The 27,266-nt window shown below is 47.3% G+C and overlaps 1 protein-coding gene across 1 annotated transcript in view; it reads right to left on the reverse strand.

Annotated features, from left to right (window-relative positions):
• Window positions 1-320: 320 nt before the first annotated feature.
• LOC122211269 overlaps window positions 321-27,266 on the reverse strand; it is a 42,343-nt gene continuing 15,397 nt past the window's right edge. The window contains exons 4-6 of the mRNA XM_042924390.1: window positions 20,838-20,988; window positions 15,304-15,391; window positions 321-683 (exon numbers count right to left, since the gene is read on the reverse strand). Coding sequence (XP_042780324.1) covers window positions 496-683; window positions 15,304-15,391; window positions 20,838-20,988 — 427 coding nt within the window. The 3' untranslated portion in view covers window positions 321-495. The remainder of the gene's footprint in view (window positions 684-15,303; window positions 15,392-20,837; window positions 20,989-27,266) is intronic.

The raw sequence follows: 27,266 nt of genomic DNA on the forward strand, positions 1-27,266 counted from the left end.
CATCCCTAGTCCAGCCTTTTCTGGGGAGCATGCCCCATGTGCTTGTTTCTTGACAGGTTAGTTCTTCCTCTCTTTAGGCAAAACCAGCATCTTCACTTACACTGGAGAACACAGCGACACAGAATGGCTGGAGTAAGTTGACTTTTCAGATCACCCCAATCAGACAGGATGAGGGGAATATCCTTGTACCTCTCAATGTATGGATCAGTCATTTCAACCCAAATAGGTCCCTCCCAGAACACTTTCCCCAATATTCCATCAGTCTGGCCCCAAAGATGGGGGAACCCATTCATTATGGGCTAAGTAAAACATATCTTTGGGAAGTTTTTTTGTTTTTATTTTTTGTGTTTTTCCAAAATTAACCCTGACCCTTTCCTGCAAGGAGTGGTTTTCCTGAAATGGAAGTGATGTCTATAACCACTTCGCAAAGTCAGACACTTCAGCTCCACATGGGAATCTTGAAGATGAGTTCAGCTTGTTCGTGCTGCGCGCCCCTCAGTGTGGCAGCAGTGGGAGGACCGGACTGCAGGGTGGAGGACTGGAGGGGCTGAGACAGGTGAAGTTGAGCGATGCCCCCGATAGACTCACCAGAAACAGGGTTGTGAGGGAGTCACAGGACAGTGAAGCTGAAGGTGGACCATGGGTGCACTTGTAGAAACCTTTGTAGACATCTTCTTTCTGCTCTGAAAATGGAGAACGCACTGTGAAGTTATACAAATCCATAGAGATGTTCACACCAACTCCCCTTCAGCAAATGGCTCACGAACCATGAGATCATGACCTGAAGCCGAAGTCAGACACTTAACCGACAGAGCCACCCAGGCGCCCCTAAAACGTAAACATCATTAATCACAATCCACTGTGATTTATTTTAGGAATGCACGGGTGGTTTACAATTCACAGGTAAAACAATTTTATAAATCATATTTAAAAAGATGAAGGGTAAAAACCATACGATCATCTCTATAGATGCGGCAAAGCATTTGACAAGATACATCATCTGTTCATTTTAACAACTCAACAAAGTGGGTTTAGAAAGTATATACCTCAACATGAAAACGGCCATATATAAAAATAAAACATGCTAACATACTCAATGGTGACAAAGTGAAAACCTTTCCTCTATGATCAGGAAGGAAGTACAAATATCTACTTTTACCACCTTTGTTCAACATACCAAAAGTGGTAAACATAGCAATAGGACAAGAAAAAAGAAAGAAAAGTCATCCAACATGGTAAGGGAGAATGAAAACTTACTCTTTGCAGATGATATGACACTATATAAAAAACCTTAATGAATCTACCAAGAAACCTTGGAATTGAAAATTAATTCAATAAAGTTATAGAATACACAATTATTATGCAGGAATCTGTTCATTTCTATACTCATGATGATGTAGCATAAAGATAAAAAATCCCAGCTACAATTGCACCAAAAAGAAATTATCGCTGAAGACTTCCATAATCTGAGACATCCAAATCCAAAAGATATAGAGAAGCCCCATCAAATTCAACAAAACAAGCCAAAATCAAATACATATTGTAATAAAATTTGGAAAATATAGAGATACTAAAAACATCCTGAAAGTATAAGAAAAAAGAAGTCCAACCTATAAGGAAAGACAAGTGATGTAACAGCAGACTTCCCCCACAGAAACCAGGCCAGCAGAAGGGAGTGGCATGATATATTCAACACACTGAATGGGAAAAATATGTAGCCAAGAATACTCTATACATGAAGGCTGTCATTCAGAATAGAAGAGATAAATAGTTTCCCTGACAAACAAAACTATATTGGTTCATGAGCATTAAACGAGACCTTCAAGAAATAGTAAAAGGGAATTCTTTGAGTGAGAAAGACAAAAACAACAAAGACTAGAAGGAAAAAGAGAAAATCTCCATAAGCAATGACAAAACAAACATGGCAGTAAATTAATAACTGAAAATAGTCACTCTGAATGTCGACTGCATGCTCCAATCAAGAGACATAGGGTGTCAGAATGCATAAGAAAAACAACACCCACGAATATGCTGCCTTTAAGAGAATCATTTTATACCTAAAGACACCTGCACATTGGAAGTGAAGGGATGGAGAGATATTTATCATGAAAATGGATGTCAAAAGAAAGCCAGAGGGGCAATACTTACATTAGAGAAACTAGATTTTAAACCAAAGGCTAACAAGAGATGAATAAGGTCGCTCTATCATAATAAAGAGGTCTAATTAACAAAAAGATCTAACAATTGTACACATTTATGCCCAAATTGGAACACTCAAATACACAGAACAGTAACAAATACACAGGAAGTCATTAATAGTATTAACAGATGTTAAGGCCACAATTACAGCTGTGGACAAATAATCTACGCAAAAATCAACAAGGTAATAATGGCTATTTAAGACACACCTGGACCAGATGGACTTAGCTGATATATTCAGAACTATCCATATTAAAGAAGCAGACTACACATTCTTTTCAACTGCACATGGGACATTCTCCAGGGAGGATCACATACAAGGTCACAAATAAGGTCTCAATAAGTACAAAAAGATTTAGATAATACCATGATTATTTTCTAACCACCATGCTATGAAACTGGAAGTCAGCCACAATTTTTTTTTTTTGAAAAACCACAAATACGTGAATGTTAAACAACATACTGCTAACGAATAAATGGGCCAAATAAGAAATTTGAAAACATAATGAAAAATATATGGAAACAAATAATAATGAGAACACAGCAGTCTAAAACCTTTGGGGGGCGTCTGGGTGGCTCAGTCGGTTGAGCGTCCGACTTTGGCTCAGATCATGATCTCACAGTTCATGGGTGTGAGCCCCTCATCAGGCTCTGTGCTGACCCTTGCTCAGAGCCTGGAGGCTGCTTCAGATTCTATGTCTCCCTCTCTCTCTGCCCCTCTCCCACTCACTCCTCTGTCTCTCTCTCAAAAGTAAATACACATTAAAATTTTTTAAAAAAAGAATGAATGGTGGGTGATTTTAGCATCTTTCCATGTGTCTGTTAGCTATCTCTCTATCTTCTTCAGAAAATGGCTATTCCTGCCTTGTGACCATTTTAAGTTGATTATTTGTTTTTTTGGTGTTCGTTTTTATAAGTTTTTTTAATCCATTTTGGATACTAACCCTTTATCAGGTATGATGTTGGCAATGACTTCTCCCATTCTGAAGGCTGCCTTCTAGTTTTGTTGATAATTTAGTTCACTGTGCAGAAACATTTTATCTAGATGAATTCCCAATACTCTATTTTTCTTTTATTTCCCTACCACAAGAGACATGTCTATTAAGAAGTTGCTTCCAGAGGGGAAGATGGCGGTGTAGGAGGACACTGGCCTCACCGCATCCTACTGATCACTTAGATTCCACCGATATCTGACTAAATAACCCAGAAAACTGCCAGAAGACTAGCAGATCGGACTCTCCGGAGGCAAGCATAGACAAGAGGCTCACGGAAGAGGGTAGGAAGGGCGGAGAGGTGGTGCACACTACACGGATTGGCGGGAGGGAGCCAGGGCAGTGGAGGGGCAGCCCGCCCCGCAAGGCAGAGCCCCCGAATTCTGGCTTGCAAAAGTGGAGGGGCGGACTCTGTGAGTTCTGACAGCCAGTGGGACTTAACATCTGGAATGTTAAAAGTCAACAGCTCTGCTCTCAGAGAGCAGGGAGGGTGAGAGGACTCCAGGAGGGAGAGTTGTTGCGCCCAGGAAGACAGAGCTCAGCTCAGCAGGGAACAAAGGCACTGGCAAGACCAATTTCCCTCTCCCATCCCCCAGCTGAAATTCCAAAGGGAACCAGTTCCCATCACCGAACTTGCTTGCACCCCCCAAATGCCCAATGTTGTGCTTCTGTGGATCCATCTCTGACTGGCCTGCCTCCCTCATGGTGCTGTAGGGCCCCTCCTGCAGGGGACCACCAATGGCAAAGCTAGCTAAGCCTGCCCTTCCAGCCCCTGTGCGCCTTGCAGACCCTCCCCTTCTAATAACCCCTTGGCCAGTTCCCATCTAAGCAGCACCACAGGCTTGGCCGTGTGCAAGTAGCCCAGACAGGGGCCACACCACAGTGAGTCCTGCCCCTGGGAGAGGGGAAGAGAAGGTACACGCCAGTCTGACTATGGCCCCAGCGATGGGCTGAGGGCAGACATCGTGTCTGACTGTGGCCCTGCCCACCAACACAAGTTACTCCAGACAACACAGGGGGGATAAAGAACCTATGTGTTGAGAGATAGGGGAAGATGGTGGCGTAGGAGGACGTTGGGCTCGCTGCATCCTGCTGATCACTTAGATTCCACCCACATCTGCCTAAATAACCCAGAAAACCGCCAGAAGACTAGCAGAACGGAGTCTCCAGAGCCAGGCGCAGACGAGAGGCCCACGGAAGAGGGTAGGAAGGGCGGAGAGGCGGTGCGCGCTCCACGGACTGGCGGGAGGGAGCCAGGGCGGAGGCGCAGCCCGCCGGCCAGGCAGAGCCCCCGAGTCTGGCTGGCAAAAGCAGAGGGGCCGGACGGAGTGTGTTCCGACAGCGAGCGGGACTTAACATCCAGAAGGTTACCAGCTAACAGCTCTGCTCGGAGAACGGGAGGGCTGGAGGACAACGGGAGGGAAAGTTGTTGAGCCCCGGACGACAGAGCTCAGTCTGGCGGGGAACAAAGGCGCTCGCCAGCGCCATCTCCCTCACCCATCCCCAAGCCAAAACCCCAAAGGGAACTGGTTCCTGCCAGGGAACTTGCTTGCACCGCGCAAACACCCAATGCTGTGCTTCTGTAGATCCATCCCTCTGGTGGCAGGTCTGACTCCCTCCCAAGGCCGCAGGGCCCCTCCCAAAGCGGATCTCCGAAGTAAAAGCAAGCTGAGCCTGCCCCTCCCGCCCCCGTGCACCCTGCCGATCCACCCCAGCTAATACGCCAGATCCCCAGCACCACAAGCCTGGCAGTGTGCAAGTAGCCCAGACAGCCACGCCACCCCACAGTGAATCCCGCCCCTAGGAGAGGGGAAGAGAAGGTACACACCAGTCTGACTGTGGCCCCAGTGGTGGGCTGGGGGCAGACATCAGGTTTGACTGCAGCCCCGCCCACCAACCCAAGTTACTCCAGACAGCACAGAGGAAGTGCCCGCAGTCCCGCGCCACTCCAGGGACTATCCAAAATGACGAAACGGAAGAATTCCCCTCAAAAGCATCTCCAGTAAATAACGGCTGCTAACAAACTGATCAAAAAGGATTTAAACAATATAACAGAAAGTGAATTTAGAATAATAGTCATAAAATTAATCGCTGGGCTTGAAAACAGTATAAAGGACAGCAGAGAATCTATTGCTACAGAGATCAAGGGACTAAGGAATAGTCAGGAGGAGCTAAAAAATGTGATACAGGAGCTGCAAAATAAAATGGAAACAACCACGGCTCAGATTGAAGAGGCAGAGGAGAGAATAGGTGAACTAGAAGATAAAATTATGAGAAAAGAGGAAGCTGAGAAAAAGAGAGATAAAAAAATCCAGGAATATGAGGGGAGAATTAGAGCACTAAGTGATGCACTAAAGAAAAATAATATACGCATAATTGGTATTCCAGAGGAGGAAGAGAGAGGGAAAGGTGCTGAAGGTGTACTTGAAATCATAGCTGAGAACTTCCCTGAACTGGGGAAGGAAAAAGGCATTGAAATCCAAGAGGCACAGAGAACTCCCTTCAGAAGTAACTTGAATCGATCTTCTGCACGACATATCATAGTGAAACTGGCAAAATACAAGGATAAAGAGAAAATTCTGAAAGCAGCGAGGGATAAACATGTTCTAACATATAAATGGAGACTGATACGACTAGCGACGGATCTCTCTACTGAAACTTGGCAGGCCAGAAAGGAACGGCAGGAAATCTTCAATGTGATGAACAGGAAAAATCTGCAGCCGTGAATCCTTTATCCAGCAAGTCTGTCATTCAGAATAGAAGAAGAGATAAAGGTCTTCCCAAACAAAAACTGAAGGAATTCGTCACCACTAAACCAGCCCTACAAGAGATCCTAAGGGGGATCCTGTGAGACAGACAGCACAGGGGAAGTGCCTGCAGTTTGGAGTCACCTCAGGGACTACCCAAAATGATGAAACGGAAGAATTCTCCTCAAAAGAAACTCCAAGAAGTAGCGACAGCTAATGAATTGATCAAAAACGATTTAAGCAATATAACGGAACAACAATTTAGAATAAGAGTCATAAAATTAATCGCTGAGCTTCAAAAAGGCATAGAGGACCACAGAGAATCTAATGCTACAGAGATCAAGGGACAAAGAAATAGTCATAAGGAGCTAAACAATGCTATAGATGAAGTGCAAAATAAAATAGAGGTGGCCATAGCACAGATTGAAGAGGCATAGGGACAATAGGTGAATTAGAAGGTATAATTATGGAAAAAGAGGAAGCTGAGAAAAAGACAGATAAAAAAAATCCAGGAATATGAGGGGAGAATTAGAGCACTAAGTGATGCAATCAAATGGAACAATATCCGTGTCATAGGAATTCCAGAAGAAGAAGAAGAGAGAGAAAGGGGCAGAAGGTGTACTTGAACAAATCATAGCTGAGAACTTCCCTGATCTGGAGAAGGAAAAAGGCATTGAAATCCAAGAGGCACAGAGAACTCCCTTCGGAGGTAAGCTGCATTGATCTTCTGCATGATATATCACAGAGAAACTGGCAAAACACAAGGATAAAGAGAAAATTCTGAAAGCAGCTAGGGATAAACAGGCTCTAACTTACAAAGATAGACCTATAAGCGTAGTGGCAGACCTATCTACTGAAACTTAGCAGGCCAGAAAGGAATGGCAGGAAATCTTCAATGTGATGAAGAGAAAAAATATGCAGCCAAGAGTCCCTTATCCCTCAAGTCTGTCATTCAGAATAGAATGAAAGATAAAGGTTTTACCAAACCAACAAAAACTGAAGGAATTCATCAACAATACACCAGCCCTACAAGAGATCCTAAGGGGATTCTGTGAGTGAAATGTTGCAAGGAACGCAAAGTACCAGAGACATCACTACAAGCATAAAACCTACAGACATCACAATGACTCTAAACCCATATCTTTCTATAATAACACTGAAGACAAATGGACTAAATGCTCCAACCAAAAACCATAGGATATCAGAATGGATTAAAAAAACAACAACAAAAACAAGACCCATCTATTTGCTGTCTACAAGAGACTCATTTTAGACCTGAGGACACTTCAGATTGAAAGTGAGGGGATGGAGAACTATCTATCATGTTACTGGAAGCCAAAAGAAAGCTGGAGTAGCCATACTTATATCAGACAAACTAGACCTTAAATCAAAGGCTGTAACAAGAGGTGAAGAAGGGCATTATATAGTAATTACAGGGTCTATCCATCAGGAAGAGCTAACAATTATAAATGTCTATGCGCCAAATACGGAAGCCCCCAAATATATAAAACAATCAATCACAAACTAAGCAACCTTATTGACAAGAATGTGGTAATTGCACGGGACTTTAATACTCCACTTACAACAATGGATAGATCATCTAGACACAGGATCAATAAAGAAACAAGAGCCCTGAATGATACATTGGATCAGATGGACTTGACAGACATATTTAGAACTCTGTATCCCAAAGCAACAGAAGATACTTTCTTCTCAAGTGCACATGGAACATTCTCCAAGATAGTTCACATACTGGGTCACAAAACAGCCCTTAATCAGTCTAAAAGAATTGAGATCATACCATGCACACTTTCAGACCACAATGCTATGAAACTTGAAATCAACCACAGGAAAAAGTCTGGAAAACCTCCAAAAACATGGAGGTTAAAGAACACCCTACTAAAGAATGAATGGGTCAACCAGGCAATTAGAGAAGAAATTAAAAAATACATGGAAACAAATGAAAATGAAAATACAACAATCCAAGTGCTTTGGGATGCAGCGAAGGCAGTCCTGAGAGGAAAATACATTGCAATCCAGGCCTACCTCAAGAAACAAGAAAAATCCCAAATACAAAATCTAACAGCACACCTAAAGGAAACAGAAGCAGAGCAGAAAAGACACCCCAAACCCAGCAGAAGAAGAGAAATAAGAAAGATCAGAGCAGAAATAAATAATATAGAATCAAAAAAGTGTAGAGCAGATCAATGAAACCAAGAGTCAGTTTTTTTTAAAAAAATAAACAAAATTGATAAACCTCTAGCCAGGCTTCTCAAAAAGAAAAGGGAGATGACCAAAATAGATAAAATCATGAATGAAAATGGAATTATTACAACCAATCCTTCAGAAATACAAGAAATTACTAGGGAATACTATGAAAAATTATATGCCAAAAACTGGACAACCTGGAAAAAATGGACAAATTCCTAAACACCCACACACTTCCAAAACTCAAACAGGAAGAAATAGAAAACTTGAACAGACCCATAACCAGCAAAGAAATTGAATCAGTTATCAAAAATCTCCCAACAAATAAGAGTCCAGGACCAGATGGCTTCCCAGGGGAGTTCTACCAGACATTTAAAGCAGAGGTAATACCTATCCTTCTCAAGCTGTTGCAAAAAGGAGAAATGGAAGGAAAGCTTCCAGACTCATTCTATGAAGCCAGCATTACTTTGATTCCTAAACCACACAGAGACCCAGCAATAAAAGGAACTACTGGCCAATATCCCTGATGAATATGGATGCAAAAATTCTCAATAAGATACTAGCAAATCAAATTCAACAGCATATAAAAAGAATTATTCACTATGATCAAGTGGGATTCATTCCTGGGCTGCAGGGCTGGTTCAACATTCGCAAATCAATCAATGGGATACATCACATTAATAAAAAAAAAGAAAAGGACCACATGATTCTGTCAATTGATGCAGAAATGGCATTTGACAAAATTCAGTATTCTTTCTGAATAAAAATCCTCGAGACAGTCGGGATAGAAGGAACATACTTAAACATCATAAAAGCCATTTATGAAAATCCCACAGCCAATATCATCTTCAATGGGGAAAAACTGAGAGGTTTCCCCTGAGATAAGGAACACAACAGGGATATACACTCTCACCACTGTTGTTTAACAGAGTGCTGGGAGAGTGCAATCAGACAACAAAATGAAATCAAAGGCATCAAAATTGGCAAAGATTAAGTCAAGCTTTCACTTTTTGCAGATGACATGATATTCTACATGGAAAACCCGAAAGACTCCACCAAAAGTCTGCTAGACCGGATACGTGAATTCAGCAAAGTTGCACGATACAAAATTAATGTACAGACATCAGTTGCATTCTTATACTAATAATGAAGCAACAGAAAGACAAATAAAGAAACTGATCCCATTCACGATTACACTGAGAATCATAAAATACCTAGAAATATACTTAACTGAAGATGTAAAAGATCTGTACAATGAAAACTATAGAAAGCTTATGAAGGAAATTGAAGAAGATACAAAGAAGTGGAGAAACATTCAGTGCTCATGGATTGGCAGAATAAATATTGTTAAACTGTCAATACTACCCAAAGCTATCTACACATTCCATGCAATCCCAATCAAAATTGCACCAGCATTCTTCTCAAAGCTAGAACAAGTAATCCTACAATTTGTATGGAACCACAAAAGACCTGAATAGCCAAAGTAATACTGAAGAAGAAGACCAAAGCAGGAGGCATCACAATCCCAGACTTTAGCCTCTACTACAAAGCTGTCATCATCAAGACAGCATGGTATTGGCACAAAAACAGACACATAGACCAATGGAATAGAATAGAAACCCAGAACTAGACCCGCAAATGTATGGCCAACTAATCTTTGACAAAGCAGGAAAGAATATCCAATAGCAAAAAGACAGTCTCTTTAACAAATGGTGCTGGGAGAACTGGACAGCAACATGCAAAAGAATGAAACTAGACCACTTTCTTACACCATTCACAAAAATAAACTCAAAATGGAAAAAGGACCTGAATGTGAGACAGGAAACCATCAAAACCCTAGAGGAGAAAGAAGGAAAAAAACCTCACTGACTTCAGCCGCAGCAATTTCTTACTTGACACATCCCCAAAGGCAAGGGAATTAAAAGCAAAAATGAACTATTGGGACCTCATGAAGATAAAAAGCTTCTGCACTGCAAAGGAAACAACCAACAAAACTAACCAAAGGAATGGGAAAAAATATTTGCAAATGACATACCGGACAAAGGGACAGTATCCAAAATCTATAAAGAGCTCACCAAATTCCACACTGAAAAACAAATAATCCAGTGAAGAAATGGGCAGAAAACATGAATAGACACTTCTCTAAAGACGATATCCAGATGGCCAACAGGTGCATGAAAAAATGCTCAATGTCACTCCTTATCAGGGAAATACAAATCAAAACCACACTCAGATATCACCTCACGCCAGTCAGAGTGGCCAAAATGAACAAATCAGGAGACTATAGATGCTGGAGGGGATGTGGAGAAACGGGAACCCTCTTGCACTGTTGGTGGGAATGCAAATTGGTGCAGCCACTCTGGAAAACAGTGTGAAGGTTCCTCAACGCATAGGGGCACTTGTACCCCAATGTTTATAGCAGCACTCTCAACAATAGCCAAATTATGGAAAGAGCCTAAATGTCCATCAACTGATGAATGGATAAAGAAATTGTGGTTTATATACACAATGGAATACTACCTGGCAATGGGAAAGAATGAAATTTGGCCTTTTGTAACAACGTGGAAGGAACTGGAGAGCGTGATGCTAAGTGAAGTAAGTCACACAGAGAAAGACAGATACCATATGTTTCCACTCTTAAGTGGATCCTGAGAAACTTAGAACACCATGGAGGAGGGGAAGGAAATAAAAAGTTAGGGAGGGAGAGAGCCAAGCCATAAGAGACTCTTCAAAACTGAGAGTAAACTGAGGGTTGATGGGGAGTGGGAGGGAGGGGTGGGTGGGTGATGGGAATTGAGGAGGGCACCCCTTAGGAGGAGCACTGGGTGTTGTATGGAAACCAATTTTTTAAAAAATTTTTTTTTAACATTCATTTATTTTTGAGACAGAGAGAGAGAGAGCATGAACAGGGGAGGGTCAGAGAAAGAGGGAGACGCAGGATCCGAAACAGGCTCCAGGCTCTGAGCTGACAGCACAGAGCCCGATGCGGGGCTTGAACCCACGGACCGCGAGATCATGACCTGAGCCAAAGTCGGACGCTTAACCGACTGAGCCACCCAGGCGCCCCAAAACCAATTTGACAATAAATTTCATATTTAAAAAAATGAGAATGTTGCCTTGGAGGTGAGTCTTTAGAGAAGACAGGGTGGAAACTCCACCCCAGGCAGATGTGGTCAGGAAGGCAGTGTTCCTGTCCTCCAGCTCCCAGTTCAGGGATATGACATCTCACTGGCAGGGGCAGGCCATCACCATATTTCACCTCCTTCTACTCGGCATTTTAATTTAGTTAAAACATTTTTTTGAATTTAGTTTTGTGAGACAGAGAGAGAGAGAGAGCAAGAGAGAGACAGAGAGAGACAGACAGAGAGAGATAGACAGAGCATGAGCAGAGGAGGGGCAGAGAGAGAGGCAGACACAGAATCCAAAGCAGGCTCCAGGCTCTGAGCTGTCAGCACAGAGCCCGACATGGGGCTCGAACCCACAGATCACGAGATGATGACCTGAGCTGAAGTCGAACACTTAACTCACTGAGCCACCCAGGCACCCCCAACTCTGTGCTTCAGTGGCTAAATTCCTGCTGAGTATGGCTTCCACCTAGTCCCTACTCAAAAAGTGAAGGCTCTAACCCAGGTGTGGCAGGCTGAGACTACTGGGACCACATCTGCCTAGCCCCAGCTCCCTCATAGGGCCCATCACCTGTGCCAGAGGTTCAGAGATTTGGGGCAGGGGGAGAAGATTTCTGTAAGAACAGAGAGCTCCTAAAAAACACTGACTTTATTTGAAACTGTGGTGAAGTTCAATTTTAAGGGCCCTCTCAAACACAACAGAGACCTTGAGGATGAGCATTTAAGAGAAGGCTGATAGCTCTATGACAGCATTCGGGTAAACCACAGGTCAGTTTACTAGAGAGAACCACGGGAGAGCCCTCTGGGTAGAAACAAACCTCAAAGGCTGGCCTCAGAAACTACTCCTGCAAAGGGGTCCAAATTTACTTGGAACCTATCGTAGAGCAATTGATGTCCCAGGGCATTGTTGGAAACAGTAGATCAACCAGACTTCAGTTAGCTGATCTGAACGGCCAAGTATGACCAAGTATGACCAAAAGGACAGATAGCAATGGACAGACCAGGGGAAAAGAGAGCGATAGAGAGCCCTGCTGAAACTGCTATCATCCCACCCTCAAGGCTATGCTCCCTGACGAGTCACATCACTGATTACACACCACAGGGAAAATAGACTTCACTCAAATAGCCTGGCCAAGTCACTAAAGACATAAACAAGCAAAAAATGAAAATGAACATTGGGAAGGGAAGAAGAGGATCAGTATCCAGCACTGGTACAATATATTACCTAAACTGTCCAGCTTTTAGCAAAGCTATGATGCAAGCAAAGAAATAGGAAAGTATAACCCATCACAGGTAAGAAAAAAATAAGCAGGCAATATAAGCTGAGCGGGCCCAGATGTCATACTCAACAGACAAAGAGGTCAAAGCAGCCATTATATATATATATATATATATATATATATATATATATATATATATATATATATGTTCAAAGAACTAAAGGAAACTATGCATAAAGACCACACTTGTCTCATCAAGTAGACAATATCAGTAACAAAATTTTTAAGAACCAGGGAGAAATTCTGGAATGAAAAAGTACAGTAAATGAAGTAAAAAAAAAAAAAAAATCAGTAGAGTGGCTCAACAGTAGGTTTAAACTGGCAGAAGAAAGAATCAGTGAACTTTAAGATAGTTAGACATTAAGTAATCTAAAAACAGAAAAATAATTTCTTTAAATGAAAAGAGCCTCAGAAAAGAGTGGGTTACCATGAAAGACACCAACATACACATAATTAGAGTTCCAGAAAGGGAGGAAAACAGAAAGGAGCAGAGAAAACTTTTACAATATCTAACGGCTAAAAAGTTCCCAAATTTGATGAAAACCATTAGTCTAAACATCCATGAAGCTCAATGAATTCCCTGTAAAATAACCATAAGGAGATCCACTCTCAAACACATTTTAGTAAAAATGGTGAAAAACAAATCCAAAAGAAAATTTTGGAAGCAGCAAGTGAAAAATGACGAATTGTATATAAAGGAACCCCAATAAGATTAACAGAAAAATCTGATTGCTCATCAGAAACAATAGAGCCTAAAAGGTAGTGGGATGATGTATTCCAAATACTGACAGATAACAAAACTGTCAACCAAGAATCTTATATTTAGCCAAGTTGTCTTTCAAAAAGTAAAAGCAAAACATAAAGGCATTTCCAGATAAACAACAACTTCGATAATTTGTTGCTAACAGACCCACCTTATGACCATACTGAAGGAAGTTCTTCAGCTGGAAGCAAGTGACTCAGACAGTGACTTAAATTCATCAGAGAGCGCCAGGAAAGGTAATTATATAATTATAAAAGACAGCTTAAAATGCATGGTGTCTTTCTTTCCTTAACCGATTTAAAAAGCAATTGTATAAAAACAATGTGTACATAAGTGTATTGTTGGATTTACAACAGCTATAAATGAAATATATTTGAAAATAATCAGAAAGGAGGTAGGCGGGAGCAAAACCGAAAAGGAGTAAGGAAGTGATACCAGAGTAATTCAACAACAGGAACAAATGAAAAGAACCAGTAATCTCAATAAGGATAAGATAGCAAACTATGTAGTTATATATTTACTCCCCTTTCTCTTTAACTTCTCTCATAGACATAAAATTATATAAAGTTGTAGCAATGTACTATTGCGATTGTAACATATATCAACGTGATGGGTGCACAAAAATATGTGATATAACAGCACAGAGGTCCTAGAGCTATGGAGGAATAGTATTCGTATATTTTCCTGGAAATACACTATCATAAAACTGAAGTATTTTCTGATAACTGAAGAAGTGTATGGCGAATCCTAGAGAAACCACTAGGAAAATACCTAAAAATTCTACTGTGAAAAAAATCATTAAAAGAATTAAAATGTTCCACTGGAAAATATTCAGTAATGTATAGAAAGCCGTAAAAGAGAAACAGAAACAAAAGACAGGAGACACAGAAAGTAAAAAGTAAAATGGCAGACATAAATCCACTATGTCAATAATCACAGTACATGTGAATGGATTAAACCATCCAGTCAGAAACTCAGAGACTCTCACACTGGATCAAAACAAGATCCACATATATGCCCTCGAAGGAGACATCATATAAATATGTTGCAAGTAAAGGATTGAAAACAATACATCATGCAGACAAAATCCACATGAAAGCTAGAGTAGTTATGCTCATATCAGACGAAGCAAACATGAAGACAAAAACTATTATAGAAATAAATGGGGGCATTTATAATAATGAAAATATTAATTTAAAAATTATGAGGGCAAAGTTCTCTTTCAATGCTTTCCTTTAAATGGCAAAAAATATAAATGAATTAAACTTCCAACTCGAAAAGTTACCACAAAAGCACATAGGAGAACACAGAAGGAAATAAAAACGATAAATGCGGAAAAAATAAGACAGAATAGCCATGGGATGGGTAAAGTAATTCGAGAGCTGTTTTGTTGGGTTTTGTGTTCTGAGAGGAGTACAGGGATAAACAAGAACTTTTCACAAATTTAATCAATTTTAACAGAGCAAGAAAAATGAAAAGTATAACGAAGTATTATAGCAATCAAAGGGAGAATCAAAAAAGGAACCAATTATAAGAAATTATTGATACAACTCTATGCCAATGTATTTTAAATGTACGCAACAAGGGACAACATTTCCAATAAACTAGACCACTAACCACAGAAGAAACTAAATAAGCAATTTTATGTAATACCTCCACACATGCTCTAAGCCTAGAATGTTCTACAGTCTCTTAAATATAATGATTCCCAAGTTATGTAATTTATTCCAGAACACGTATAAACACACAAAAAAGAGTGGAAAAAAATTGGGCAAAGATTTGAAAGCAAGAACCCTTCCAGGTCTGGGTCTCTCCCACCCTGGGAGAGGGCCATCTTCCCGCCAGGCTGGCCACCCCCACTGGATCGCTGGGCCCCTGATCACTCTTCCCCACTGGATCACATCATGCAGCAAGCCCTGTTCTGACCCAGTGCATCTCTGACTTCCTGGAGCCCTGGTGCCCCCACATGCCCCTGTCCACACCCCTTACCAGATCCGAGGAGGATGTTGACTATGCCCTTGGCCATGTCAGCCTTCAAGGTCAAATCTGTAAACTTCAAGGCTGTGAGTGGAGTCACCTGGGAAGGCAGAGAAGGCTGGGTCAGGAAGGACCGGAAAGTGGGGTTCTGCCTTCCTCTCCCAGCAGCCGAGGTAGCAAGCAGGGAGAAGCAGTCATGGCAAGAGGACCCTCCGGGGAAAGCCCCATCGTAGCGGGTACCACCAACCCAGGCAGCTTCCCCACAGCTCCAGTGGAAAGTGGGGAGTAAGGCCTGCTCCCTCCTGTGTCTTCTAGTGCCTTCTCCTGGCAGGCTCCAGCCTTGTAGCCAGGACTGACCCCTTCCTGAATGTTCGTACCTTCTTCATTCAGGGCGTGGAGCGATCCAGGACTGCCTGGAAGCACCTCAGTGCCAGGCAGTGCCCAGTGCTCCCTGGTGGGTGCGAGGTTCTAATTACCACCTCGTGGCTGGAGGCCGTTGCCCTCCCCAGCCCCGTGAGCAGCGTCTCCTCTTCTAACCCAGGTAATCTTCCTTCTAGAGGTTGGGTTGTGCCCCGCCCACCACGTGGTCTTAGGCTGAGCCACAAAATCTGTGGGGTGCTGGCCCTGGGAGGGCACAGGCCTGCTACCGGGCCTTCTAGGGACAATTCCTGGATCTGTGCACAGCAAACCCCAATAACGCGACAGGTTATGGGTTGCTGCCATGCTCAAGTAAGCGAATGTATGCAAATTTTTAATTTTCATATAATTTGTTATGCACTAAAATGCTGCCGCAGGGTGAATACTGTAAATGCTAGCTGTCGCTATTGCAGGATTTTAAATTATAACTTTCTTGGAGCCAAGCCGCCCCAAAGCAGCCAGGAGACCTCCTGGGCACGCTGTCCAGAGCCACATGATGGAGCATCTTGCCTTCAGCCCCTAACACCCCTGGGGGCAGGCAGGGGACAGGCTGTTACGTTCAGTATACAGGTGAAGCAGCCGAGGCTCGTGCAGGGGGTGTCCTCATCCCCAGGGGACCCTGCTCAGGCCCTTCCAGCCTGCCTGAGTGACCCTGACATCTACCTGTGCAGCTTCTGTGTGAGGGGCTGGGGGGGGGGGGGGGTGCAGGTGCACAAATCCCACAACTCCTTGCTCCCTCCAGGACTTTCAGGCGCTGAAGACAAATAAGGCACCAAAGCTCTCTCAGAGTATGAGGCCTGGACAAGGGATACCAAACAGGGTTTCGGCTCCCCCAAATCCAGAGGGCTGGTGCCTGTGGGAGAATCCCTAACTCTGCTCACCAAGTAGCTGCAGATACACACACAGCCGGCTGACCTGACTCAGCCACCCCATGGTCGAATGAACGGACGCTGCCTACAGCCCACACTGACCCCTGCTGCGTGCTGCCCCCCGCCTCTGTGAGCAGAGCCCATGGAAGGCCAGCCCTCATCAGCAGTACCCTTCCTCCCTTGAGGAGGTACCAGTCCTGGGTGGGCAGAGGGCCCAACGGGACACCTGCCTCCTCCTCTACAGTCCATAGGCCCCGCCCGGAACACGCCCAGACCCACCCGGGCAGGCTTGATCGCCACTGTGTTCCCAGCAGCCAGGCAGGCGGCCGTCTTCCAGGAGAGCATCATCAGGGGGTAGTTCCAGGGGATGACGATGCCACAGACCCTGTGGTACAAAGAAGTGGGTCTTCGTCTCTCCACTCGGCCTGGGTGCCAGACTGCACCTGCCAACTGCTTCCTGTCCCCAAGCCTGACACCCGTTCCACTCCAAGCATCTTGATATGGTGCCCAAGGTCCCCCTGAGAGAGCTCACCCCTGGCCTTCCAGTCCCTGATGGGGCAGTATGTCCGGCGTGGCAACAGCCCCTCTTCCTGGCAGGGCACAATGCCAGGGAACGTGGTTTCTCATCGGAACTGTCAGACCTGCCTAAGGACAGTCCAGTAGGGCAGGACACCAGGCAGTGAGGGGTTGACAGCAGGCAGGGCCAGGGAGAAGGACAGGGATCACCCAGGTGGGCAGAGAGAACATGGGAGAGAGTTGGAAATGGGTGGGCCAGGAGGAAGTCGGCGAGGGTCCTCTTGGGTGAGGCCAGGGTGTAGTCCCATGGAGAAAAGGAAGCCGTCAGCTGGGGAGGCCTAACAAGGCTTGTCTGCTTTGCCTTAAGAGATGGTACGCAGCATCAGTGTGCCCCTTGGTCCCAGAGAAAGCCTCTGGGTGAGCAGTGTCTCCATCAAAGGGAAGCCCCTCATGGTCCCGGGGGGGCCTAATGGTGACACGTGTGGTCCCAGCAGGCATGAGGCCCCGCTTTCCCCTGACTCCTGTAAAACCCAGGGCACTGTCTTCGTCCATGTCAGACAATTAATGAGCCGGTCCACACAGAGCTGCTCAGGCTGCCTAACTTGTTTTCTTCATCATATTCATGATCATCACCACCACAGAATGTTTCCCTAAAGAGGACTTAGCTGAACCCAGGAAGGGGGAAGAGCGTGTGTGAAGGCTGAGGTCAGGACAATCTGGGGCCCAGCACACCATCCTGGGAACAACAGGGTGCACTCAGGGGTTTGGAGAGCCACCCCCCACCCCCACGTACACCCAGCAGACCCAACAGGATGAGAAGGCGGAGGGAGCACGGTGAGTGTGTCCAGGGAAGAGGGTGAGGTCATCAGGGTTGTGGGGGCTCCAAAGGAGAAAAAACATCATGAAGTCCCACTGTCATAGCTGAACTGTACTCCCCAAAATTCAGTTGAAATCCTAACTCCAGAACATCCTTATTTGGAAATTGGGCCACCTCAGATGTACTTAGGTAAGACGAGGTCATACTGAAATAGGGTGTGTACCTAACCCAATAGAACTGATGTCCTTCAAAAAACAGAGCCATGTGAACAGACAGACATGCACAAGGAGGACGCCAAGTGAACATGAGGGCAGAGATCGGGGAACACCCAAGATCGCCGGTAAGCCACCAGAAGCTGGGGGAGACGCCTGGAGCAGATTCTCCCTCACACCCTCAGAAGAAACCAACACTCTGACACCTGGATCTGGAACTTCCAGCCCCAGAATGCTGAGGCAACAGATGTGTGCTGCTTGAGTCTCTTCGTTTCAGCACTTTGTTATGGCAGCACAAGCAGATGCATAAACCCGCCCATATAGGGACAACTTTCCCAGTCCCCCAACTCCCTGGGAGGCTCTGCATCAGTGTCCTCCTCAGTCTGATGGCGACAGACTCCTCGGGAGGCATCTGCAGGAGCAGTGACCATGCAGATTCCTGTGACTGGCAGCCAGGTGGCCCCTGGTCCCCCTGACCAGCCCTTCTCAAGGTCTGTGCCCGAGGAAGGGGCTCCGAGCACATGGGCCATGCAGGGCTCTCACTCTGACGTCTTGGCAGGGTTGTTCCTTGTTGTGGGGGCCTGTCCCGGGCCTACCTATTGTGTCCTCTGGGGGACAGGCTGGGTGGGAACCCCTGCCCTGGGGTCAATGCCACATCCCACCCAGGCTGCCCCCTCTCTGGGGGCTACAGGACAGGGTTTTCCTGCATCCTCAGCCCACTCTCCCGACAGGGGCTGCCCTCACCAGCAGGCCTGTCCTTCAGGACCTGGTGTGGTCATCTGTACTCATTTCTGTCAATGCAAATGGCAGCTGAACACATTCTCCTTCTGACACCCCCCCCCATTCCCAAAGAAGCCGAGTGCCCTTGACCACCATCCACAGGGAGGTGAGGGCCCTGCTGGTGGATCCCAGAGGCCCCACATTGCAAGGGGCACAGGGTAGGTGGGAATGCCTGCCGGGTGCTGACCACTCTGGGCCTCTGGTGCACCTTTGACGATTTTAGAGGGCATTCGTCAGTGTGCTTCCCTCACACGAGTTTCTCCTGGAGCTGTTCCGCGCGGTCCCCACAGCTCTCTCTGTCCCAGGCCTTCGCACAGCCACGCGCCAAGCCCCGGTTAGGAGGCCGCAGAGTTCAGCACGGGTTGTGCAGGGTTTTGCTCTCAAGGCCCCAATTTGGGGACTGAACAGTCACTGCCAAGTTGCCTTTCACAAAGGTGGACCCTCTGTCCCACCCCAGGCAGTGTGAGGGGGCTTCTCTCTCCCCTCTCTCCCTAGGCCTTGGGACCATCTGATGGTGAGGCGAGGCCCCTCACGTCTGGGTTTAACATCATGTCCCCAATTCCTAGTCTTTTCTATGTTGATTGGGCAGGTGTCGGTCTCCTGTTGAGCACTGGTTCCTATCCTTTGTCTATTTCTCTACTATTTTTACACTGCTCCTGGGTGCCCTGTAGTTCTTAATTTTCTGCATACTCATCATTATAATCTTTGCAGATAAAATTTTTCAGGTGTGCCCTCTGTTTCCCACTATGACCCTGACTGATACACGGCTATTGTGGGGATTAAGTAAAATTACACTTACAAGGTCATCGAAACGGTGCTTGGCACAGAGCAGGTACTTTAAATGTGAAAGCTGTTTTATTTGCTGGAATCTAAGTCCCCTGAGGGCAGGCATTGCCATCAGTTTTATCATTGTTGTATATCCCGCACCTGGAATGTATGGCATGTAGTAATCGGTGAATAAATAGTGTTTGATAGACGCGTGAAAAAGGGATGACCACTCACACTACGAATCACGCGAAAAGTGCATAGTGTGTGGTGAGTCTTTGCCCGGCGCTGTGACTCACCCAATAGGCTCCTTCCCGGTCAAGGCCGGGTTGTGGCTTGGTCTGGCCTGGTGGATGGGGATGGTGGAGCCCCGGAAGAAGCAAAGGGAGTCACTGGTAGGGGGCTCCATGGTTTCCTTCCCCTTCCCCCTGGGCAGCCAGACTGTGCTTGGCCTGCACCTCTCAGCCCCATGGAGAGGATAAGAGGCGTTTCTGGCAGAGACCCCAATGAACCTGTTGGTGATGGGTATCTCTGGGAAAGGTTGACCCATCCCTGCCTCCGGTGGGCAAACCTCTGGAAATGGCTCCCAAGGTCACTGATCCCTGGGATCCAGGACGTGGTGAGCTACCCCTTCTGCAAAGATGCAGGATTGCACAGTTGACCTTAGGATAGGGAGACAATGCAAATGGCCCCAGCATGACCTCGGGAGCCTCCACAAAGGCAGAGTTTTCTCCAGTTTAAGAGAATCTGAAGGATGCCAAGCCTGAGAAAGGCAAGGGGAGTGGGGGGCCAGAGTGAGGCCAGAGCAGGGCCTGCGTTAGCCTCAGCCAGCAGCCAGCAAGGACCTGGACCTTCAGTCCCACAACAACAGGAGCTGAGTTCTCCAACACCTGACAGAGGCAGGCCTGCAGCCAGGGTCTCCCCAGAGCTCCAGATAAAGCCCAGCCTGGCTACACCTTGACGCTGACCTTGTGAAATCCTGGCATGGAACCCAGCCAAGCCTGCCTGAACGCCCCATCTGCAGAAATGTGAGCTGAGGGTTGTTGTAAACCAATAAACTGGGGTCATTTGTTGTGCAGCCTATCGGCTAACACACTGCCCTAGAGTTTCCAGCTGAGCCCAGCTTGCCTGTGTGAGCTCTCACTTACTGGGCAAGAGCCTCAGCCCCACCTGAATTTTGTCGCACCAGCCAGCAAAGTAGCGGAAGGTCTGGATGGACGTGCCCACGTGGGTCTTCGGGGCCAGTGTGAAGGCAGTGCCTGCATCCAGAGCCTTCATGGTGGCCAGTTCTTCCTGCTGCTGTTCCATGAGGTCCGCCAACCTGGCCAAGGGGTGGCGGAGGGGATAAGGAGGTCACCATCCAAAAAGGCCACCCCCTCTGTCTCTGGACAGCCTTGACCAGGGGAAAGCATGTCCAGCTTCAAGCACCAGCAGATCCAGTGGAGCGTGCCCCCAAGGATGGCATCCGTGGGGAGGGAGAGGTGGGATGATGGGAGAGATTCAAGGGAAGGTTCGTCTACACCGCGCCCTCCTGAAGTGTGAACTCTCTGAAATCCAGTTGCCCTCCTGTGATTCCGGTGGGTGTGCTTCTGTGGACAGCCTGGGAATTAGATCTTTGCCCCCTTCTCTGATATAAAGGAGCCCAAAGAGCAGAGTGCTCAGGGGACAGGGTGCCCCGAGGAAGGTGGAGGCCTCAGACCCAGAGCGGCTCTCAAACCTGTACATGGGAGAGCTCTGGCCCAGAGAGAAGTCTGGGACGAAAGACTGCTGACCAGCTCCTCTCTGCATTCAGCCATGGCCTGGCCTAAACACCCAAAGTACACACTCACACTCCCTGGGAAGCCAACCCTAATTCCTGCCCACTCTACACCAATCACCTATCCCTCCAGTGTCCTGATAGCAACCTCCACCTGTCTTCAAACCTTGCATGACTGTTACAGATAGTCACTTAGTTGACTATTCCAGGACTATTTGGCTCTCCCTGAGGCCTGGGACAGGATTTGGTCTCCTGCTCCCTACGGACCTCCTACAGCCACTGGGCACACAGTCAGTATGCAGCATAAGGCTTGTGGGTGACACTGTGGGCCTAACAGACACAGGCAATCTAGTTGCATAGCCACATGGTTACTTCAGACAGTGACACATCCAGGGAATTCTCTAGTTAAGAATAGCCAAGGTGTCAATCAGTTTTTGAGAAGCATTACAGACCAAATAACAAAAACACCATGTGGTGGCATTTCAAAGCCTAGGGTTGTATCAACCAGAAAAACAGATGTGTCACAGGTATAAATCTGTATTATAAACAAGCCACAGTTGGTCTTTGTGAATTGGCCTCTAGTTGTTCAGCTCTTCACTGCAGGGTGAGACCTGTCAGCTTAAAAGCTTGCTGGATACACATTTATGTCTCCAATTATTTGAAACGTAGCCCAAACAAGCAGACTTTAGCTATTTAAAGTCGTCTTGCTTTGCATCCCCCACTCGACAGCTATTATCGTTGGAGAGATAGACTATGCACTTACAGCTGCTGCCTTCCCAGCCCTCTGACCCAAAGATCCCTGCTCTGCTGCTGAACAACATTGCCAGGACTCGGGAGCCCCCCTCTCTGATCACCCAACCTCCAAAAGTTCCTTTGCACCCTTCCCATTCTGAGTAGAGACCGCCCCACTACAGTCTCTGGAGGGTCTCCCGCTATGGGGGTGTCGCCTCCTGAAGCCTGTTGTGCTTTCTGCCTTCTCATAGTCCTATCTTTTCCCTCGATCAGCCCCAAATCCCTCCAGTTCTGCCAGACAGTGTCACCTGCATGTGATGTGGCCAGGTCACAAAGCCCTGAAGTAACTATCACCTCAGCACGCCATTTGGGAGGCTCGGGGAGGAGAACTGAGTGGGATTGTTCATTGTCAACTTCGTTGAGCTGTACCTCTGCCTCCAGCATCCTGTCCCCAGAAAGCACCAGGGGGGAGGGCAGCGAAGCACCCACCATCATCCCAGAGGTCCTCAGGACAGCCACGAGGAAGGGCAAGTGTGGGGTGCCACACAGGCTCAGCCTCACTTCCAGCAGCCTGGGTCACCACCAGATTCTTGTCTGTGGACCTAAGGAAGTGTCTAAACAAAAGATGACAGCTTCCTACAGACTCCGCCACCAGCTCTCGGTGGCCCCACTCTGGCAGCTGTGGACATTGGCCTCTAGGTTCCCGAGAGGCTCTATCTTCTCCCTCAGTGGTTCTTGGGGCCTGTCTAGTGACTTTCTCTAACACTCTTTTCTGGACCTTTCTTCCTAGTGTCTCCCACAATTGCATAATGTCTCAACCCTATAATGCATTCTGTCTTCCATAATATGTATCCATGGTGCTCTATTTTCCTCATTGAACCAGGGGCTGCTCCCTCCCGAGCCAGCAATGGGCGAACCTCCACCATGGGGACTGGGAGGTTGCATGAGGCAGGACCAGGTTCCTGGGAGCTCTCAGGTCTGGGCTTCAGATGTCTGTCAAAGCAGCCCAGGTCTCTACTCAGAGCTGTGCAGGGACTGACTCAACCCTTCACTATCATGTCGCTGGTGGTGTTATTATGACATAAGCCACTAGATGGCAGCAGAACTGCTCAAGGGAAACACTCTTGGGTCCGCAAACATCCACCTCTGGAGTCCCTGCTTCAGGGCCAGAAGGCTTCTCTCGGCATCACCAGCCTGGGCTTGCATGGTTCAGTTTTGCCTAATCTGGGGGCACTAGGTCACTAGGCAACGGCTTCCTAAAATTGACAGGCTCTTCAAGGGGTCTTGAAACTAGCTTGCGTTAGAGCAGGCTGGGTGCACCCTTGCTTGCCCCAACCTGCACCATCTCTAACCCATTTTGAAACTAGACAGGCCCCTCTCTCTGGGCCTGGATCGGGTGTCCAGGTGTTTCTGGAGGCTGGAGGCTGTCCTGGTGCTTCTGGCCTCTGAATAGGAAAAAAAAATGGCATTCTGACTGCAAGGCCAAGGTGGGGCCTCTCTCCCACCAGATGACAAGTACATTTGGACCACATCATGACCAGCCTCTATGCCTGACAGCTTCCCCAGGACCCAGAGCATAGAAGTCAGGCTCCTGAAACTGGCTTGTTCACTAGGCTTTTCGCCACTGCCTAGCTCCTCTGTGCAGCGCCCTCCCTACTGAAAACATCACACCAGTTCCTTGGGGGGCAACTGCTCCTCCCCCACTGGGACCACCTGGTTCTAAGGGAATAGTATCTCTCCTCCAGGCCGCACTCCCACCCCATGGTCCTAAGTGGATCAACTCTACGTCCTTCCCTAATAGTTCTGATGAAGCTAAGGGGAGAGAGCCCCTTCTTCCTTGGTTTTAGAAAACAAGGAAAATGGCAGATTCCAGCAGTCAGGGAGGTCTGAGTGAGGACCACCGGGAAGACCGGAGCCCGTGCTTCTGTCACTGGCTTCTACATAAAATAGCCCTGATCTCTCCTCTGGTCCAGTCCACTCAGGGAAGTGGTGAACATGTCCGAGACCGCCCAGGACTATCTGTTAGTTTTGCCAGCTTACTGCTCCCATCTGATTAGCACCTCCACTTTTGTGCCTCATCATTAATCACACTGTTCCCTCCACTGAGGACAGTTTTCCCTTAAGGCTACTTGCGTCTTGTGACATCCCTCCTGCGTCTCAAGTCACTTCCTCTGAGAAGCCTTTTCTGAGCCTCAGGCCTCGGTTGCACAACCTGTCTCGGACCCCAACTTACGCCTGGCAAAACCCAAGCATGGAGTTCCGACCCAAACAAAAGGTGGGGTAGCTGACAGGAGGCTGTGGGGCTCTCACCTGTATAGGAGCCGGGCTCAATCCCGTGCACTGATCTTCCCCCACAATCCAATCTCAAAGGCACCCTTAGTGGCATCACTGTCTTGTCAACATCGCCGACCTGGGCCAGGGACACCTGGCAGATGACCCGTGGTGGAACAGTGCCGTGAAGCCCTCCCCGGACGCTGGTACACAGATGCCTCAAGTTGCTGCTCCCTGGCCAAGTGGGCGGGCTCAGTGGGGACAGCAGGTGAACGGGAGGGCCCTGGAAGGGTGTGCACAATGAGGAAAGGCAGGGACCTTCGAAGAGGCTTGTTCGCGTTTCTCCATACCAGGACCCTTCTTTTCAGTTGCCCGCTGAGCCCAGAAAGGGAAACAGACTCAGGCTGCAGCCTTGAGGCTGAGGATCAGCTTAAAATTGTCAAACCAAGAGCAGAAGGTGATTAATTTGGTAAGTCCTAGGAAGAAAGACTATTTCTTAAGTGAAACAGTCTACATGTGGAAGATGACAGGACCATTCCTGTCCCCATCCTTGCTCTGGGTCCAGCAGTGCCCATGGGCACTATAGTGCAGCCTCCCATACCTCCTGACACCTGGGCTTGGCCAAAGGAAAGCCAGGGGGAGAGAGAAGTGGGAGGTGCAAGGCCTGGACCCTGCCGGTTACCACCCGCATGGTACACCCTTCCCGCCCAAGGGCCCAGCACCCAGGCAACCCTGTCCAGACAGCTTCCCTTCTGGGATTCCCCAAACAGGCCTCAAGGTGGTAACAGCTCATGCTTCTGCCTGAGGGCACTGCATCCCCTTGTCTGTGTCCCCACGCCCGGTCTATCCCTTTGTCAATTATTTTCTTTAAACTCCCTTCAAGTGACCCAGCTGAGTGTGCTATGTGCTTCCCGCAGGCCCTGAGGGATGCTATCGGTAGGGCAGAATGGAGAACTAAGTATGCACCTGTAGGAGGAAGTGTTGTTCCAGGTAGGCATGTGTGTGTGAGTGTGTGTGTGTGTGTGTGTGTACGTGTGTGAGACTACAATATGCGCGTACTGGGTCATGACATAAAAGGGTCAAGGTCGAGAAAGTCTGACAAACATGGGATTCAAGGCAGAATTCCCAACAGTGGGGTGTCACATATTCAAGAAGGTAAGGCCCATGCTGAGGTTACTGTTGACACGGGGAGGGGGAGGGAATGGCTTCATTTCTTCCATGGGGGATGTTAGCTCTCCTCCCAGTCTCTGAAGCAGGCTCCAGACCTTTGGAATCCTCCTGCCTCCCTGGCTCCAGCTCCGCTCTGGGCCATTCCCGTAGGGAGGACTGGAATCTGACCGCAACCATTCTGTGTGCAAGTAGAGGCCCCCTAAGCCAGGATCCCCAGACACCGGGTGGAGCAGTAGATGAGAGAGGAGGCCTTGGAGGGGGAAGGTGGAGGGAGCGCAGGGAGGGAGTGCAGGAAGTGCCCTCACACTTCCATCTGTTGGCTTGACGGTCTCATAGGTCTCGGCACCCCAAACACATCCCCAGCGAAGAGCTGTGGGCACCTGGAGGGTCAGCTTCTTCACCGCCTTTTCCACCTGGGAAGGGAATTTTTGCACGGATTCACTGCAGCGTGGAGTCTTCACAAGGTGCAGTAGTGACAGATATGAACCCACAGAGAGACACAGGAAACACAGATAACCACTCATGCACACACACACACACACACACACACAGCCAAGGGGCCAGGGCTCAAGGCCCCTTGGCCTTCTCAGGGTCTCTGCAGCCAAATCCAGTCCTGCTGCCCTCCTTAGCCCAGGGAGCTATTATGGGGGCAGCGGTGGCAGCTGAGCAATAAGAAGGGACGACGAGCACGGGATCTGAGGTCAGGCTCGCTTGGGCTGCCACCCCTGTCCTGCCACGTACCCGCTGTGTGATCTCACACTGGCTGCTAGGCCTCTGCAAATAGGAAGTGCCGGTTGGCAGACAGACACTTGTGAGTCACCAGACGTGACACCGACCCCATCGCTCGCTTCCCTGTAGACCGGAAATTCCAGACCGAATGGCATCTTTGAAACACCATTCGTCTCCTGAAATCTGTTCGTCAGTCACCTGACCACAACCCTAAGGCCAACGTGGTGTCCATCCTGGCCACCTACACTTTCCTCATCAGCTTTTGAGCCAAACAAACGATCCCAAAGTTAATTCCTTTGGCAGCTCGTAGCCTGCCAACACACTTGAGGATGATTTTTCAAGAGTTTCTTTTAAAATACGCTCGCAGAGGCGCTAGGGTGATCTCAAGATTCGTGAGTTCGAGCCCTGCATTGGGCTTTCCGTGGTCAACACAGGGTCTACTTCAGATACTCTGCCACTTGCCTCTTTGTCCCTCCCCACATATTCTCTCTCCCTCTTTCTCTCTCCCTCTCCCTCTCTCTCTCTCAAAATTGAATATAACATTTAAAAATTAAAAATCAGTTTGCAATTACACCATCACACTTCCATATATGCAAGTTGAATGTATAAGATCACTTGTTTCCCTTATCGGGAAAATGTTCCCAATTCCTCATTCTCTGTCTCTTTCTCTCCCTCTCTTTCCATCTAGCTCCCTCCCTCCCTCCCTTTCTCTCTTTCTTTTGACATTTCAACAAAAGGAATTTAATGCATGCAGTTGGTTGCACAGGTGATGGAAGAGCTGAGAAGCTAGGAGTCAAACCAGAGATCGGTAACAGCAGGAGGCCGCTGCCATCACTAGGTTAGAAGGACAAATGGCGGAAGTGGTGGTCCCAGAACTGGCGTTTAGGGTCCCCCGGCAAAACCAGAATCCTGGAAGGGTGATCCGGCAGAGGCTGGAGCCA

The sequence above is a fragment of the Panthera leo genome, chromosome F2, assembly GCF_018350215.1.
Source record: "Panthera leo isolate Ple1 chromosome F2, P.leo_Ple1_pat1.1, whole genome shotgun sequence".
NCBI classification, from domain to species: domain Eukaryota; kingdom Metazoa; phylum Chordata; class Mammalia; order Carnivora; family Felidae; genus Panthera; species Panthera leo.